This window comes from Ambystoma mexicanum, chromosome 8 (assembly GCF_040938575.1).
Source record: "Ambystoma mexicanum isolate Mex_15411 chromosome 8, UKY_AmexF1_1, whole genome shotgun sequence".
Lineage (NCBI taxonomy): Eukaryota > Metazoa > Chordata > Amphibia > Caudata > Ambystomatidae > Ambystoma > Ambystoma mexicanum.
Genome location: NC_090929.1, coordinates 1121581377 through 1121597880, shown reverse-complemented (window position 1 = coordinate 1121597880; position 16504 = coordinate 1121581377). Strand labels below are relative to the sequence as shown.

Below are 16504 nucleotides of genomic sequence, written 5' to 3'. Positions count from 1 at the left end.
CTTACTACAAAGCAACATATTTCTTTCATGGCATTAAATGTGCATGTTGCCTTGTGTGCATGTTACAGGCTGCCCTTTTCTGGCTGCTGTCACCTTAGGTCAGTGGTATTAAAACGTTTTCATACCGAGCTCCCATCCCCCAAGTAAAATAAATGTTTCTCAGCTCCCCTACCTTGGTGTTGGTCCCCCCTATGGGGCCCAAATGATGTCTGTTGGGGGCTGAACTCTTTAAAATATAAGCAGATTTTTGACTGCTTATATTTTCTATTAAAATCAGTCACTTTAATCCTTGTTCATATTAAAAACATTAATCTTAACCTTATTTTAAAGAGTCTGCTGCTGCCGCGCCCCGGCCATCCTTCTGGCCCCCTAGTTTGAAGACCACTGCCTCAACTGAAGACTTTAAATGTGCGCTTTGCACCAGGTTACAGATCGCCATTGATAGCAGCCAGCAGTATTTTCACCCCTTTGCCTTTTACTCTGGTTTCATCTGCATTAGCACCTTTCTGACAGAGCAATAACTAACTTTTCAATGGCAGTTTAGTGTTTCAGCTCGCCTCTGGCTTCCTGCCCAGTCAGATTAAAGGGCATTCCTTTGTATGCATTCTTATTTACACAACCCAAGGGTACCCCAGCATATGCCTCCCCATCCTAACTTTAGGCAAGGCAGGGGGCCCAATCGTATTGAAATGGGCCCTCACAAGCCCTGACAAATGTCTAGCCGGGCCCTGTGAGCGAGCGCTAAAGCTGCTCTTTGTTATTCCAATGTGCCCGACTGTCAGCAAGGAGGGAGGAGGGTGTGTGTGTTGTGGTTGGTGTGATGAGATGGGAAGGTGTCAGGCCGGGAAACGGCAGGGCTTGGTCGCTTTTTGTCCATCATCCGATTGCAAAGTCTGCCTCTGGGCAAGGAGAAGGAAAACCTAAAGACTGTATTCTTGCTCCTCTGGCGCAAGGAGAAAATCTGATAGTGCTAAAGGGGGCAGTAGCCCAGATAGCTCATAAGTTAGATACATGGCGGGAAGAAGAATTGTTGGATTGGGAGTTTACTTGAGGAAAAAACTGAAATCTTCTATGATGCAGAGACTCATATTGGGAAGAAAAAGAATGAAAGTAACGATCCTGGCAACTATTGAAACCAAATACATTACTGCAAAATATAATCTACATGGGTCTATGGGACCGCAATGATTGCAACTCTACAGTACAGCAATTCTACATGCCAATCCCAGAAACCCTGAACCAATCATTATTTTTTGATGAGATTATCTAATTTTTGGGAGCTGGACCATGTCCTGCATGACATTAGTACCTTCTTTAGAATTTGCCCTGCCAAGATAATTCCCAAGGATTTTCATATTATAAAGAGCAGATCCCATAGTAAGAGCATATTGTAATAAGGAAGCATACTCGACGCGGACAGCGTCGGTGGGAGTGCTCACCTCCACACGGCCCCCGCTCCTCCTCTGGAGCTGGCACTCTCCCAAGGGCGAAAAGAGGAATGTAGGCAACTGCTGGCGGATGCAAAGGCAACGTGGGTCAGAGGCTGGTTACTCTCGTCGCCAGTGTAATAAGGAAGCATACACTGCAGGCGAGTGAAGATCCTTTATTGGTAACCAGCCTGAACCAGCAATAGTCAGCCTAGACAGCACCTCTTCACTACAGCTTCTAACAGCCCTTAATGGAATCTCCCCTCTGAACAGAAGTAAACATGACATCAGAGAAAGAGTGGAATCCTACGAGGTAGAATTCCACTCAAGAGCAAAAGACACTTTACAACACATATTGTGGTGAGCATTAATACTGCGATGAACAGAAACAGATAAATATCCCTTTTTGGTAATCATATTTTTATTGGTTTATATATATATTACAACAAGACAAACGGGCCAGGAAAATAGGGCAAAACACAGTATAAGATTAAGCCAGATCCAAAAACCTTCCCCAAATCCCTTCATATAGTTAAACCTTTTTCAATTTACGCAAAAGTACTTGCACAAGCAAAGACATCTTGGAAGGTCTTCAACCCAGTCTGACCATGATGGATGGTGGCATTGCTGCAATCACGTAATATGATTTTCTTTGCAGATATTGAAGTCCTAAAAAACAGCATTTTTGTGGCTATGTCAGATCCTCCAAAAGTCCATCCTCCCCCAAAAACTATTGTCTGAAAAGCAAAGTCCAGGTTAGAGAGCAAAACCATGTTCATCAATTCATTAACTCTGATCCAAAATGTTCTTACTCTACCACACTCTCAAATCATGTGCACGAAGGAACAAGACCTGTGGCCACAACCCCAACAGGCATCCGAGTCACATATACTCCTTGCATACAATTTAGTTGGTGTCCAGTATACATTGTTAAGATTTTCTATTGGCTGCACTCTCTCTCCAAGATTCAGCGAGGTCAAGACCACATTTCTAAACAGACTCCCCCATCTCACCTCTGTTATGTCTTCATCAATTGAATCTGACCAGTACTTCAGTAGGATTTCATCAGGTTTCCTGCTGCCCATTAAGAGCTTGTACAAATTAGATGCAAAGTGTCCAATTCTTTTAAAGTTCAACAGATTATTCTTCAGGGTTTCTTGCCCCTCCACACCACCAATCGCTTTTCTCAGTTTTCTGTATTCACCATAGAAGCATTCACTGAGGTCTTTCATGCTGGATTGCATAGTGAAGGTAATCCATTTTCCATCCACACTTAAGTCACCAATTCTCTGCACACCACCCAAAACCCAGTGTGGCCAGAAAACTGGTTCCCTGTAGACTGGCACTCTCGAGTTTAGCCAAACTAATTGACATTTTAGGTGACATCATAACAGATAGATAACTTGGTTGGACAATGATTATTTATGTATGCCTTGTATGGTTAATATGGTTATTGGTGATAGCAGAAGTTGCTTTGTCAAGAAACACGGTACATAGAACTACACCTAAAGATGTCAGTCCAATAGCTGGGTGCCTTATAATTCATAAAAGCTGCTGGGAGTAAGAGTGCCATCAACTGTTCAGAACTAGTCATGAGAACAATGTGATAAACAAAGGGTGTGGAGGAAGAGGAGACGAGGGCAACACCAACACATAGGTGGGATGGCGAGTAGAGGCATGTGACCAAGGGGTGGAAGGAAGGAATGGTGGGATGAGGACCCCAGAGCCAGCCTAGGAATGGAAGGTGGTTGGGGAAATGTGGAGATCCCAGAACCAGAGGCAGGTGGACGGGAATCCTAGATCCAGTCCTGGCTGGGTCGCTTTTGTTTATAGGAAATAGAGAGGTATGGTGCCCAGCAACATTTGAGGGCAGAAATAAACAATGATTCATACAAGAGTTTTTGAGGAGGTTACCCGCAACATGCTCTTTTGAAAGAAATACATTGGCGAGGAGAGTGATTCAGGTGAGCAGTTCAGTTTGGCCACTCAATGGTCGAAGGATGCCAGGAGTCAATACCGTGAAGGTAGAGCCTGAACAGAGCGGAGCAGCGGGAGTGCCGGCAAATAAGCAAAACCATGGACTCTTAGAAATTGCCCATTGAACTCTTCGGGTTGCTGGCCCACTATCCAACTGCTCGCCTGATTTGCGGGGGGGACTTCAATACCATTTTGAATGTGGACATGGATCGCACCTCAACACAGGTGAGAACTTTGACTAAGGCCGCCCAAGCGATAATGGCTCATATGGCAGACCTGGGGCTAAAAGATGCATGGAGGACATTACACCCATCCGAGAGGGGATACACCTATTACTCCACGGTGCACGACATGCATTCCAGGATAGACATGTGGCTACTAGACAACGTAGTGTTGGCCTGGGTACTCGCAGCACAGATACTGCCCAGGACGTTCTCTGACCACTCACCGATAGTGCTGGACCTCCGAATACCGGGCGAAGCAGTGAATAGACCCCCTTGGAGGTTTAAACCTGCAGCGCTGCGTGACCTGGTCTATAGGAACACGCTGGAACAGCACATACTGGAGTATTTTGCATTTAATGATAATTCTGTGTCTCGCCAGGCGACTTTGTGGCAAGCATTCAAGGTGTGTATTAGAGGCGCCTCTATATCGAGTGAGAGTGGCATCCTCAAAGATATAAGGAATAGGATGCAGCGCCTCGAAACACAAATAGCTGCTACACAGTCACAACATGAGCTTCAACCGACGCCTCAGTTAGCCTTAGACCTAAAAAACGCACTGGACGAATTCAATGAGGCGGCGGATCAAGAGATCCGCTACTTTGACAGACCGGCGGCCGCTCGCCGCTATGGTGAGAGCGAGCGACCGGGGAGGCTGTTGGCCAGAGCGGTAAGGGGGGAGAGGGGTCCGACCGACATTCCATGTATAACAACGGCGGAGGGCACGGTTACTACAGATCAGGGCAGTATACGCTCCACGTTTCATAAATTCTACGAGGAGCTATACTCACCCCAGTCAGACGCCACTGAAGGTGAGATCGAGCAGTATCTATCCCGTATCCCGACGACCCTGCTGGCTGCAAACACGAGAGAGGTGTTGGAAAGCCCGATAACTGAGGCGGAAGTGATAAGGGCCATCGAAGCTCTCCCGAATGGGAAGGCCCCGGGTACAGATGGCCTAAGCGCAGAATTTTATAAAGCATTTAAGCTCCTACTGGCACCCAGGTTACTGGCTATGTGGACCGAGGCCCTGGAGGGAGGGGAGCTCCCAGCGTCCACGAGGGAAGCGGTGATAACACTGTTGCTTAAGACTGGTAAACCCCCAGAGGACTGCGGGTCTTATAGACCTCTATCACTAATTAACACAGATGCCAAATTGTTAGCAAAGATACTGGCCACAAGACTGACACCGTGGATGCCATTCATGGTCCACGAAGATCAGGCCGGATTCATCCCCGGCAGGTCAGCAGCTACTAATATTAGGAAATGCCATGAGGTCCTAACCACGACCCCCCCGGATCAGCAGGCGATAGCAGTGTCGCTGGATATGCGCAAAGCATTCGACACGGTGTCCTGGCCATTCCTGTTTGGGGTATTGCGAAATTACGGATTTGGCCCGAACTTCCTGAGATGGGTAAAGTTACTGTACACGTCCCCACAGGCCAGGATTAGAATTAACGGCACCCTAACAGAGCAGATTGAGCTCCGGGGGGGCACGAGACAAGGTTGCCCGCTCTCGCCATTGCTGTTTGCTCTGATAATTGAACCATTAGCAGACGAACTGAGGGCTCTCGCCGGCATCTGTGGGCTAAAAATAGGGGCAACAATGCACATTATAAACCTGTACGCAGACGACATTCTGCTATATTTGAGAGATCCAGACAGAACACTGGGGAGGGTCCTGGCGGTGGTGGAGAGGTTTGGTGGACTCTCGGGACTCAGACTTAACATTAATAAATCAGAAGTGTTCCCTATCACAGGGGCCACAGAGAAGCCACGGGGCCTGCATGGGCTACAGTGGTGCCCGACGCATGTTCTATATCTGGGAGCATGGATTGCTCGGACTGCTCAGCTATCCCGAGCATTGAACTACAACCTGCTTGTGGACTCGTTGTGCCTGAAACTAAAGCGCTGGGGGGCCCTCCCGGTATCCATGATGGGTAAGATCGCACTGGTGAAAATGATAATCCTTCCTAAGCTATTTTACCTATTTAGCACGGTGCCGGTGTGGCCGGGGCGTGTTTTATTCACTAAAATCGCGGGCGCGTGCTCCTCATTTGTATGGGATGGCCATCCGAGAGTGGGCTGGGGGACACTTACAAACGACTACATGTACGGTGGCTTGATGGCCCCAGACTTTGAACTCTACTACCTGAGCGCGCAGGCACAACATGCGAACCAATGGGCGACGACATTTATCAACCCAGCGGGCCCAGTACCTAACCAACTGGAAAAAGAGGCCACACTAGCACTCCACCAAATTACACGGTCAGGTGTTAAGCATTATAACTCCCTGAGACCTTCTAAAGTGGTGATCACTGCGTGGTCCAGGATTGTTGAAATGTACAATACTGAAAGGATATACCACCCTAGTATGCCGCTCTGGGGTATGCCGCAGACTCCTTTTACGTCAGAGGGAGAGACGGCCCGCCACTGGTCTGCTAAGGGCATAACACAATGGGGGCAGATATTTGTGGACGGGCAGTTCATTCGATGGGAGGATATCAGGGAGGAGGTGGGTAACACACCTACGGCTAGGCGACAATACTCTGGTCTGCAGGCAGCTACACAAAATATATGGCCAACCTTCCCTGATGAACCCCCAGTCAACATGGGACTGGGATACATGTTTATGGGGGGACGCCAAAAAATAACAGCTTCCACACTGTACAAGACCATACTCCACACACGCCCACAAGAGCAGCGTCCGGCAAGGGCAAAATGGGAACAGGACCTTGGAGAAGAGGTGGGGGAAGAGGAGTGGTCTCAATACTGTGCACTCGTGAAACAGATATCCTGCAATTCCAAATACAGGCTAATCCACTATAAAATTCTTCAGAGAACACATTACACCCCAGAGAAACTCAAACGCATATACCCAACCATGACAGGGGAATGCCCGAGATGCCATGCGGACAATGCTGGCATTTATCACATGCTTTGGGGGTGCAGTGCACTGAGGGGATACTGGGAAGCTGTATGTCAGACGATAGACGAGATGGCAGACCACCCACTAGAGTGGACCCCACGATTATGCCTGTTGGGGTCAATTGAGAAAATAAGCCCGAGTTGGCGAAAGCTTCTGAATGTAAGTCTGCTCCTCGCCAAAAGGGCGATCCTCCTCAGATGGAAGAGTGCGCACTCCCCTACTAAGGCGGACTGGGAAAGGGACATGGCATGGGCGAACGACATGGAGGAACTGTATATTGATACTGTGCTCCCAGCCTCGCGCCCGAAAAACATTTGGGGCAGGTACAAACAGTATCTCGCCGAGAAAAGCGGACTTGAACAACTTGATGCTGTAATGTGATTCATATTGTAAAATGTAATGTCTATAATTGTGATGTCTCTGTAACCAAGTGAAAGTAGTGACCAAGTGCAACAAAAATAAAGGTTTTAAAAAAAGAAATTGCCCATTGGCCGGCCACCCTGGCAAGGTCACTACAACCCATTCAATTACAAGGGGAGCAAGATTTGGTTGCATGGGTTATGACACCCAGTCAGGTCTGGCAGGGTTGGCAGGGTTTGGGTTAGGCTGCTACAAGAGGGGTCCAGGCAGATCGAGTGGCTTGAGCCTCAGCTGATGAACCAGCTCTGCCAATGAACAGAGATCCAGGTTTAAGGCAGATTTCTTTTGTGCGTTAAATGCGTCCTATTGAAGACTAGATTCCCAACACACCTCTCCCGCAGCACTGCAGGTCTGTTTTTGATCAGGTTATCAGGGCGAGCCATGGGTTCTTCTGGCACCCTGACTCGCCATATGCCAAGATGTACCTCGACTCGCTCCAGAGAGAGTGCCATCTGATACACCCTCTCTCTGGGTCAACGGGGCTAACTTCCTAATGCTCCCAAGAAAGCAAGTGCCTATGGACTTAAGGTTGTGTCTTTGTGTCTGTACATCATGGCGTGTCACATTAGTCATGTCCTAGCACACCTAAAATATGAACACCAGAAGGACGCCTAAAGATGGCCCTCTCCATCTTAGTGCAGATCAAACACCGGCACACCTTTTCTAATAGAAATGGGCCAATCTTTCCCCAGTAATAAGAAGACGCACCACATTAACTTTACATGTTGGACGAGTTAACATGTCGTTATATTTCTTCCTATATGGGCATGTGTTTCAGAGTCCTGCTTCTTTTATTAGCGAACAAGTGTACAAGAGTGTGAGATTTATACGGAGCAACGTAAACTGTGCTCTGGGAATTAACAGGGTGATCATGCACTTTCTGGGCCCTTACACATTTTGACTGGAAGCTTGATTTTTTAAGATAAGCCTTTCAGTGGTCCTGTAGAAAGAGCAAATCCCGGTTTTAATGAGCTCATGGGAAGTTACTCATGCGTTCATGGGTGCCTTTGACATGTTCTTGGAATAGTGTTGATGAGTTCAAGAAGCCTTATTGACATGCAATTGGAAGATGGGACGGTCTTCACACGGTCATGGAACGGTGCTCACATGCTCACAGAACCGTGCGGATGGCTCATAGAGCAATATAGAGCACATTGGTCCTCCTGGACTACCCTAACAGAAGCCTTATCAGCTCACAGGATAGTATTAAGGAGCTCATACAAACCTTTGTGGTCCATTGAACCCCAGAGGGAAGCGCGACACACTGAGGAGTGTTGGAAAAAAGCTGGCACACATCGGCACGACGTGTTTCGCCCAAGCGGAAGTTGGAGGCGCACAATAGATGGCAAGCAGGGGTCATGTTAGTGTGCTGAGGGGGTGAGGGGCAGGTAGAGGTCCACTGATTGGGAAAGAGGTGGGCGGTGGTGGACCCTCCAAAAGTGGAGGGAAAAAAGCAGTAAATGCAAAAACTCATGACGTGAATGATGGAGTTAAGGGGCGATGTTGATGTCCTTATCGGACAGTGCTAAATTGCTTGGGGGACTATGCTCACACGCTAATAAAATGTTATAAATTACCTTATGAGAAAGTGTGAATGAAATAGGAGGATATCGTTGACAGGCTCATGAAACAGTGTTGAGGCAATGGGACTGTTTTGACGAGCAAATAGTACATTGTTCATGAGGTGATGAGACAGTGTTGCACTCTTGCGACAGTGTGGACTGACTCAGGGAGGATGTCACAGGACAGTGCTTTCACCCAGGTCATGCCATCAACACCCAAAAGGCATTGTTTTCGAGAGGAGTAGGGGGTCCAGATTTGACAGTGGCGTTCAGTGGCAGCCGCAGCTCACAGCCACCATGTCGTCATACTGTTTCAGGACCACATTCTCCTCATCATCAAAGTAGAGAAGGTTGATGGAGTGGAGCTTGTCGGGGACACAACAGGGCATATCAATGTCCTTGGAGAGTCGTAGTGCATGGGCAATGGACTGCACTGTTGCATGGTTGGTTGCTCCCAGTCCCTGCCCCAGAGGGAAGAGACAGGTCCCTTGGCAGTGGTAGGCATTGTATCCTCGAGGTGAGATGATCCATCCTTCCCAGCCTATCTCCTCGAAGTCCACATAGAGGGGTACCCGTTGGCAGGCCATGTGCTGGCGACGAGCAGACACCGTAATGTCCCGAATGTGCCTGATCTTCTTCAGGTCAATAGCAGGAGAGATATCAATTTGATTGGGCAGCAGATCTCCTGTAGGGGTGTGGATATCTGTGAATACAACCATAAAGGGTTAGAGTACACTGATTGGGAATGCACACTGCAGATCAGATATTACATGGTGGTCACTGAATGAGTACATGAGTAAGAAAGGACAAGGAATAACACTAAAGTTGCCACTGAGATGGACATGTTAAGCCCCTCCTCGTGCTCGATTCGCTGATTACTACCCAGGATGCCATGGACAGTATTCCACGCACTTCACGTATCATGTGGAGGATTCAGTCTCAGATGCAATTTACATGAATTCACTGGAAATTTGAAGGCACGTCCATACTTGTAGAGGGGAGAAATTGTACTAAAATATGGCTTACCTATAAAGGTAACATATACATTATTGTTGTGTTGGGTTAAGCAGAGCACTTTAGGTGCAGACATGCCAAGTTTCCATGAAGTGATAAAGGAGCAATAAAAAGGTGGTTTTAGCACCTCTTGGCATTGTGACACTTGTTTTGAGTGGTGTTGGGACAGCAAAGTCATAACTAAGGATTGGACAAAATCGTGGAATGTCTTACCATTCGAAGGCATGGCTGTTGACCAGAGCAAAAGCCACCTATTAACCCAAGGACATAGATGGGGCCAACAATGAAAGCAAACTTCCCTTTGAGGCAGTACAACTGCATCAGCCCTCTCCCTGACACTGTAATCCCTCATTCCATTGAGAAAGCAACTTCCATCAAAGTTTGTATTGAGAATATCAACAAGATCCACCAAACCTTTGTAGCCAACCACATTACACAAACCACACCACTCATCCCACTGTGTGGAGTGACATGGACCACCTTCAATACTCTAGACATTGAGGATCGGAATAACATCCTGGCATCCTTCTACTCTACTCTGATGGCATCCTGCAGTCTCCAGCCTCAAGACACTCTGCACAGAAGCACCCTTCCCATTCCTAGGTATCATCAATGCATTCCTCACCAAATTCTCTCAACCAGACAAATAATGCTGCTCCGAAAATGACTGCAGCAACTATCGTCCATGACACACCTTCTTCTTTTTCTTGGTAAGATCCTTGAAAGAGCCATAGCCACTCAACATTATGCCCACATCAACACCAACAACCACTTACAGACCTACCAATCTGGCTTCACACCCCAATACATCAAAGAGAGTGCAATCATCCAAGTGGTATGCATGTTCTCCACATCCTTGATAACGGCCACCCCTTCCTCCTAATACTTCTCTCTGGAGCCTTCAAAGCAATAGATCATTAAGCCCTCAATGACATACTATACAGCCATGTGGGAATCGGTTAGCATGTTGACCAGTGGTTCTCCTTACCGCTAGAAGACCACCATCCACATCCACCATTACACAGGTGATACTCAATTCTACCTCAAAGAGTCTTCGATCAAAGTCATCCACCATTGGAGTGCTGGCAGGTCACAGCCTTTGAATGCTCACAGGTCAGAATATTTGAGTGCTGAAGGTAGTCTCAGACTTTTTAGACTGCTGATAAATTACAATCCCTGGAATTGGTATACTGACAACTCGCAGTCCTGGAATGCGGACAGGTCAGAACGAGGCACGATCATGGAGTAATGGCTGCCCAACATTATGTATTGCTGCCAGGTGTGAATGGCAGAATGATCCTATGAGAAATGAGTGGGTGCTGTAAGATAACAAACCTGGCATGATGACAGGAGATGTTATTCATGACTGAGATTTTCAGACATCTCACAGTAGATGCACCCAACAGCCTATATGAAGTTCCTCACTCCCACCTCTCTGCAGCCCCATACCTGGCTCCTTGAAGATTGTCTGTGCTCTTTGCCTCCCATCGTCGCTGAACAGCACCAGGAATGGGGAGGTCTTGCTGCCCTTCCTGGGGTTGCTCCTGGAGAAGCTCCTGAAGTTGTCCTCCAGGGAGTTGCCCGATGGTAGGGTGGAGATGATCAAGAAGCCATAGTTGGAGCTGTTGTCCTGGATCCACCGAGAAACCTTTCCAAGGACGGAGAGAAAAGTGAGTAGCTGGTCCTGGTTATCCAGGAGCATCAGTTGGCATCAGGCCAGGGCCCATATTTCTAGCAGGCAGTGATCATGCGTTGCACAGTGCTGCAGTTAACCAGTCACAAATCCCAGTTATCATTCCAAAGACATAATCAGAATTGCCACCACAATGCACTGAAGCTGAAGCCCTGAGGCAGTCTTACCCAAGCAAATGTAGAAAGCGATCCTAGAATCTCGTGGGTGGCGTGTATGAAATCCAGTGGTGGACAAAATAAATATGTGGCTGGCATTATTTATGTGATTCATTAATTGATGTAGTTGTATATAGCGTGGGTCAGGCCCAAACAGGCCTGCTGATCAGAAAAGCCATGCAGGCAGACATCTAGCAAAATAATCAGAACAAAATATACAGCCTGACTGTCTCACATGAGCGGGATCTATGCCACATGGTTATCATGCATTGCAAGTCTAATAGCTGTCAAACATGTAGGTTGTGTGGCCTGTGCCATCTGTTTAACATGTCATGTGTGCATGTGTAAGAATACAAATGGAAGTAAAGGATTTCGTCTCAGGACATGTCACAGCCTTAAAGTGACGAGTCTCAGAAGGCTAATGGGTCAGGGATTTTGAGTGCTTACGCATCACAGTCTTGGAGGGCTGATGCATCACAATCTTGGGGTGCTAACAGCCACCTCTGTTACTTTAGAAGTCACAGCCATGGGGTGCCGAGATGCCAAAGCACTGAAGTACTGACGGATCACACTTTTGGGATTCTGGCAATTCATGGAGGCTCATTACGAGTTTGGTGGTGCGAGAAAAAAGGGAAGGTAAATGATTAATATAGAAAACCGCCACTTGTAATCAGGTGGTATTACTGCCAGAGGTAATACCTTCAGTGGTAATACCACCTGACCAAGTGGCGGTATCAGTAATTGGCAGATTTACCGCCAGAATACCGGCAAACCCATAATGAGCCCTATAGTCATGAAGTGCTGACACATCATTTTCTTGATCTCAGTCTTCAGGTACAGACAGGGTTCGTCTGTGGCAAGAGTCAAAAAGAACCCCTGATTCCAGCGCCTCAGGATTTTAGCATGTAAGGAACCTGTATTCTGGCATGTACTACAAGTATATGTATAGAGTTACTGGTGAAAGCTGGGCCACTGTGTTGATGGAAGATGTGTGAAAGAGAAGCCTTGAGACAATTCAACAATAGCACCAGTTACCTACATATTCAGGGAGTTCCAAATGTGAGATTTAATCATGACATTTTGGCTTAAGAGGAAAATAAAGACTGAATCAGAAAAAAAGAAAGTATCTCCTTGGAGAACATCTGGTTATTCTACTGTTTTCCTTTCACACTACTTAGCGGACCCCAGGTTTTTCATTTATAAGGGAGTATCCCAGGGAAAAAACCTACATTTCAAATATATAATATCTCCCAATAAAAAATCAAAGATCTCTTATGAGATCACAGAAATTAATCTCTTTTCTATTGAATATGAAACATATATGTATGTAGACAATACATACACAATTCCTCATTTACATTAAAAACAACAACACGGGGTTCAACTTAATGTCCTTATTTCTATCCTATTTTGGTAAACAAACTTAATTCCCTATGGGTGACCCTTCCATCAACCATGTTTCGACAAATGTCCCTCTTCCTGTGTCTTATAAGACTTAATTCGGGCATGTAACTGTTTCTTAAAATCCCTTTTGTATACCGTGGCTTGAGTGATGGTGTACGTCTATCTGCCTCTTGCTTTCTCTTTTAACAATCACAGGTCTTTCCAGGAGCACACAACAGATTTTTGAACAAAGGTTTATGAACTAGCCAGAGGGGTGGCGAGGCATACAGTGTCTTGTGAGGCCATTTGAGAAGATGAGCCTCTCCTGGGGAGTGTTCGCCCATTGCTCTCCATCCATGATGCACACTGTGTGCACAGGACATTGTTTTGTGTAGCGAATCGATCTACTTCTGGAAGACCCCACTTGAAAAGAAATCTCCTTTGTCATGGATTGGTTCAGTGCCAACGGCTGAATTGCTTAAAGAATTCTACTCAACCAGTCTGTCCTGGTGTTCTTCCCTTCAAAGTGGGATGCAATCAGGGAAAAAAATGTTGTGGGAAGTCTATTGCTAAATTTGTTCCACAGGAAGACAAATCGGGCGAGATTAAGCACCTCTCCGCTGTTTTACGGAAAACAACGCAGTGATGTTGTGTGTAAACATTGGAATCAACATTCCCTGAATGCATGGAAGAAAGGATTTGAGGGAGTAGACGATAGTCCTAAGCTTCAGGATGTTGACGTGGTCTTTCTTGTCCTGAAGATGTCAAAGACTGTGATCCTAAAGCTGAAGGCAAAATGCTACCCAGTATTATTCTGACCAGTCTATAGTGATGGATACCCAAGGTTTGTGGGTTGGAGGCAAAATAAAAAAAAATTACATGAGTTTCTCTGACTTTGTGGACCAGATCAGTGATTCTTGAACCTGAGCTCGGATGACGATCTGCTTGAATTGTGATTCTTTACGTTGGTACCAGTACAGATAGAGAAGCCACTGCAGGATCCTAATTTGAAACTTTGCAAGCGGATCAATGTAAACAAATGACACCATGAGTTCTGATAGCCTCTGGAACCACAAGGCCAATGTCATCTCTCTAGATTGAAAATTATTTATTGTCTTGTGCAGTCCCAGTATTACCCAGTATTCTGCTGTTCGCTCGAAAATCCTTGCCTGGTGTGGTGTCCAGAATGGGGCCTTTAAACCGAATCCATTCAGACTGAACCAGAGAGGATGTTGGAATATTCATAGGGAATTCCAATTTTTGTAGGATGTTGCAAATATTCTGAACACTGTAGTGCACCATACATGAGGACAAGGCCCTCATTAACCAGTCATCCTAGCAAGGAGAATGATGTATATCCTGAAGGCCCAAATGTGGCACCCCAAAAAAGTGGATTCATGGGAAAATTCTGGGTGCCACGTTGAGGCCAAAAGGATGTAAAGTATACTGGTAGTGGTCATCCCCTATCGTGAACCTCAGAAACTGTGCGTTCTTTCCAAAAATAAATGGAGAAGTATGGATCTCGTAGATCTATTCATGCCATTCAATCACCCACTTCAAGGGATATAAGAATTGAGGTAACGTTAATATGTGGAAAGTTTACACTAACATGTATTGATTCAGATTATAAATATCCAAAATAGGTTTTATACTCCCATATGTTTTGGGGATTGATAATAGAGCAGAAGTAAAAACACTGCCCAGGTTCTTGTTCTAGAATTATTCTATTGCCTCAATGAGAAGTGGGTTCAAAATCTCACAGGAAATTAGGAGACGTTTTCTACATGTTTGCAGGCAACGCAACTTGGATAGTAGGAAGCACGAGGGACTAGCCTATCCTGGTGGCGGCCACAATGCAGTTGCCTCGAGTCAAACCAATATTTCCCACGGAGGTAGACAATGCGTGTGTTTCTTGCTCCCAGGGATGCATGTTCCGTGATGAAGGCTGGGACAAGTAAGGAATGTATACCCTGTGGAAAGCCAAAGAGACATTTTGGGTTCTTGAGCAGAGAGCAAGGGACCCTCAGGCGAATTGTTGATGTATAGCTGAACATTTTGATCAAGGAATAGTAAAATCGGGTAGATGCAGATGGGTGGGGATGTTTTCACTGCTTGCAAGTATGCAAATTAAACTCTGATCTCGGTTACGAAGATATTGATCTCAAAGATTTTGGAGAAGCCAGGCAAGCATTGTATTTCCGCAGTACCTCATCTGTCGATGGTTCAGAGAGATCACTGTGAAACTGGAGATCTACCACCTTTCATTGAATGTCCTGATCTAGAGAGAGGTGGCGGAACGATGGGTGTACCTTCTCATACACACAGCACCATTCATTGCTCCAGCTTCTGTACAAATCATATCTTTGTTAACCTGAAGCTGCTTAATGGCAGCCTCTTTGCCTCTGCAAACCTCCATGTGGAATCTTCTGCTTCACCATGCAGGAGGAACTCAACAAACCTATCCAGGTTTTCCCACTTGAGGCTATTGTCTGCCTGCCAGTACTGTTGAAGTGCTGATTTCTCTTGACTGAAGTCTTGTATTCAGGTAATCTTTCTTACGCTTAGATTTCTGGCTTTGGCATTTTTGGCCAGTACTGATAATGAAGTGTGTGAAACTCTTCACTGGTAGTACCCAAAGATATGAAAGGCACCGTAGACTGTGCTGGAAAGTTCCCCATTAGGATACGAATATTCTTGCTAAGAATACGGCATCTAGCGGCTCAAAACGTCGCCGCTGATGCAGGTTATCCCATTGATTTAAAGCCTGTTCCATCATGGAGCTTGCCATTGTTATAAGGGGGTTTGTTTGCTGCAAAGGTAACTTACCAAATACAAATGCTGCTTCCGGTTTCTCCAGAGGAAGAAGCTCTGAATCCTGCATAGCCTCCAAAATAAGGTCATTCAACTACACTTTATTCTCATTGTCATTAGTTTAGTTTCTTTATTTCTACCGCACACCGAACCCTCAGGTAACTGGACACCCAAGGCTTATGCAAGAGTTACAGACAGTTTAGACGACAACAAAAAGAATAATAACAGTAGCAGAAATACGTGCAGGTCGACCATGGTTACATGGGGGTCGAGAAATGGAAAAGTCAGTTTACAATATCAGGCTGCTCGTGTAACAGAAGACACAAAGGGCCTCATTACGACCCAGGCGGTAAGTTACCGCCTGGGTCGTACCTTTACCACCATGCCGTAAACTATGTTTACGCCATGGTGGTTGGCGGACTTACCGCCCCATTCCGAGGTTGGCGGGGCGGTAAGTCCCCAATCCCCATTTACCCTTCCCCATTCCCATTTTTGCCCCATAGGGCATAATGGGAGTGGGGAAGGCGTTAATTACGCCACCGTAAATTACGGTGGCGTAATTAACAACAAGGTCCCTTAGCACCATGGATTTTAACACCTGCTAAAAGCAGGTGTTAAATCCTCCATGGCGCTAAGGGACCTCGGAATCAGGCGGTAAGCGTCGGCGCTGTTTACGCCGCCGTAAACCCCTTACCGCCTGGGTCCTAATGAGGCCCAAAGAGAATAAGCAGGCCGGTGGATGCAGGGTGAATGCAAGGTGAGAAAGCTTGTCACTCCAGTTACAGCCGGGGCAGAGCCTGCACACCTGCACAGGCTATGTCCAGGAGTAGGTATGTCAAAAAATGATAACAAAAGTTATACAGTCATCAGCTGTAGTAGGTTTACAGGTATATCTACATTAGATGGAATCGT

General features: G+C 46.3%; 1 protein-coding gene across 1 annotated transcript in view; it reads right to left on the bottom strand.

Annotated features, from left to right (window-relative positions):
* Positions 1 to 6161: 6161 nt before the first annotated feature.
* Positions 6162 to 16504, bottom strand: part of LOC138472802 (bone morphogenetic protein 2-like) — a 58833-nt gene continuing 48490 nt past the window's right edge. The window contains exons 4-5 of the mRNA XM_069611155.1: positions 11000 to 11198; positions 6162 to 9239 (exon numbers count right to left, since the gene is read on the bottom strand). Coding sequence (XP_069467256.1) covers positions 8806 to 9239; positions 11000 to 11198 — 633 coding nt within the window. The 3' untranslated portion in view covers positions 6162 to 8805. The remainder of the gene's footprint in view (positions 9240 to 10999; positions 11199 to 16504) is intronic.